This window comes from Egretta garzetta, unplaced genomic scaffold (assembly GCF_000687185.1).
Source record: "Egretta garzetta isolate BGI_Z169 unplaced genomic scaffold, ASM68718v1 scaffold59, whole genome shotgun sequence".
In the NCBI taxonomy this organism is placed as follows: Eukaryota; Metazoa; Chordata; class Aves; order Pelecaniformes; family Ardeidae; genus Egretta; species Egretta garzetta.
The window spans coordinates 1,871,414-1,873,737 of record NW_009267230.1 but is presented as its reverse complement, the minus strand read 5'-3'; the positions used below and the strand labels follow the sequence as shown (position 1 = coordinate 1,873,737).

General features: G+C 66.2%; 1 protein-coding gene across 1 annotated transcript in view; it reads right to left on the bottom strand.

Annotated features, from left to right (window-relative positions):
- Window positions 1-2,322, bottom strand: part of TAF1C (TATA-box binding protein associated factor, RNA polymerase I subunit C) — a gene marked incomplete at both ends in the record, with an annotated part of 3,233 nt that extends 911 nt beyond the window's left edge. Inside the window, 10 exon segments of the mRNA XM_035902737.1 lie at window positions 172-354; window positions 490-605; window positions 728-799; window positions 915-1,038; window positions 1,165-1,275; window positions 1,350-1,552; window positions 1,554-1,589; window positions 1,682-1,752; window positions 1,843-1,938; window positions 2,032-2,322. Of these exon segments, the coding sequence (XP_035758630.1) occupies window positions 172-354; window positions 490-605; window positions 728-799; window positions 915-1,038; window positions 1,165-1,275; window positions 1,350-1,552; window positions 1,554-1,589; window positions 1,682-1,752; window positions 1,843-1,938; window positions 2,032-2,322 (1,303 nt within the window).
- Window positions 2,323-2,324: the final 2 nt, after the last annotated feature.

The window sequence follows — 2,324 nt, the reverse complement described above, 5'->3', positions numbered from 1 at the left end:
GCAGAAGGGGCTTCCCTCACCCCCCTTGGGCACACTTACTGCTGGCTCCTGCCCCCCAAGTCCTTTCCTAGATCATCAATCTTTTGCACGGGATTGTTCACGGCTTTGCTTTTTCAATCACCACCCACCCAGGGTAGAGCAAGGGCAGTTACCCACCACTCCATCCCATGTCCTCCCCCCTGGGACCCCCACCCTGGGGCGGCGTGGGACACTCACCGGCGGCTGGGAGGCCAAGGCGCTGCTGCAGCAGGCGGTGGCGGTGCGGGAGCTGGGCAGGAAGGTGCTGCAGGCAGCCGGCGATGGTGTGCAGCTTCTGTGGAGGCCCTACCAGCTGGCAGGCTGACCGGCTACCCCCTGGGGAAGGACACACCAAAAATTGCCCAGTAAGCACTGATGGCGGGGTGGCAGCCGGTCGCAGTGTTGAGGAGGCTGGGACATGGGCACCAAGGAGACCCAGCCCCATAGCACCCCTGGGGCCCCATTTCTCACCCTGGTATTGCAGCAGCAGCCTCAGCCCCGGCGGGTGGGCGGTGAAGTCGCTCCAGCGCCAGGGTGAATGGTCCCGAAAAAACATGGTCTGGGGGTCATGGCGGAGCCGCTGCAGCCTGCGGGGAGAAGGCAGCGCTGGTGCAGGGCAGAGCTGCCCCTCTTGCTTGAACCCCCCCCCGCCCCCGCTAACGCCCAGGGGTCTGTGGGAGCCCCCCCAGCCCCAAGTGCCCCATCTCACCCTGTCTCGACGCTCCAGAGGTAGACAGCTCCACTCTGGGTGCAGACGGCCAGCTCCCCGGGAAGGTGAGGGCTGCAGGATGGGGGGCACGGCATCACCGTGGGGGCGAGAGCATCCGCCACAGTGGGGAGGGCTGCAGAGGCAGGAGGGCCCCCTCCTCACAGAACTCAGTTCCCCCAGCACCTACCTGACGGTGAGGCAGGAGGCAGGCACGCTGGTGCGGATGACCTGCAGTGGGGTGGGGGCCGCCCCCCTCCTCCCCGGCACCCTCCAAACGCCGCAGTGATAGTCCGAGCGGACACCAACAAAATCTGGCAGGGCAGAGGAAGCAGCACATGAGATGGCAGTGTCCTGGGGACTCCCTGCTGCCCCTCCACCCCACGCCCTGCCCAGCTTGAGGTACGGATCCCAGGGTATGGATTCTGGAGCTGGCTCACCTTCCCCCTCTGCCCGGGCAGCAGCCACTTGCTGGATGCGCCCGTTGAGCTCAAACTGTGCTGGGGAGCCACGGGCACGGGGCAGCTCCTCCAGCACCACGTCCTGGAAATCTGGGGTGCTGGCTAAGGGCAGTGCAACACGACCCCTCCTGCCCTCCTGAGGGACACCCCGTGGGGAAGGATACAGAGGTGGTTCATGGCCTGCCCGCCGGGGTACACCAGGCGGCCCACATGTGCCCCCACGTCTTCAGGGGGCAGCCAGGCCAGCGCTCCCCCTGTAAGGCTGTCATCGAAGAGCAGTCCGGCCCACTGCAACAGCAGCTCCTCGTGCACGCAATCTGCCAGCGGCCCCAGCGGCACCTCAAAGAGCCAGTCACGGCAGAGGTGTTTTTTTGCGGGAGACGAGGTACTGCCGGGGGCAGCCACTGCGGGGGTACAGACAGCGTTCAGGCCAATGGGGGAGAGAGCAGGAGCCTGCCCCAGCCCTCTCCAGGGCAGGAGACATGGGGATGCTTACCGCCTGGCCTCCAGACGTTTGATTTCCTCCATCAGGGCTGTCATCCGGATGGTGCTGTCCCGGGCCTGTCTCTGTGGGGAGGAGAGGTGGCAGAGGCTGGGGCTGGCAGCTCCAAGGGGAGGGGTGGGGGAGAGCATCATCACCCCCAGACAAACACTGACGTTCAGCTTGGAGTTGCCCAGGTAGAAGTTCTTGTGCAGCAGCCGCCCCAGGGAGCCGAACGCATCTTCCGGGTGATCCATAAAGAAGTGGCCCAGCTGCGCGGGAAGGACAGGAAGGGGTTGGGATGTGCAGGGATCCTGCCCCGTCCACCCAGGTCCTTGGGCAGGACACGGTGCCCCAGGCCCTACCTGCTTGGTGAAGTCCAGGGCGGCTCCAGACCTGCCTGCCTGGAGCTTCCTGCGCAGGACGCCGCGGTAGAGGATGTCCTGAGGGGCGAGCGAGGGGACCCAGCAGCCTGCAGGGAGAGGACAGGGGCTGGCCGGTACCGCACAAATACCGGGACACCGCTGCAGCACCGGGGGAAAACGCCTCGCCTGTCCCCACTCCCTCCTGCGTGAGCACTGCTGGGGAGAGCTGCTAAAGCTGCCGGAGCCGGTGGAGATCCCCAGCCGCAGGGCAGCTCGGCGGGCAGTGGAACCGG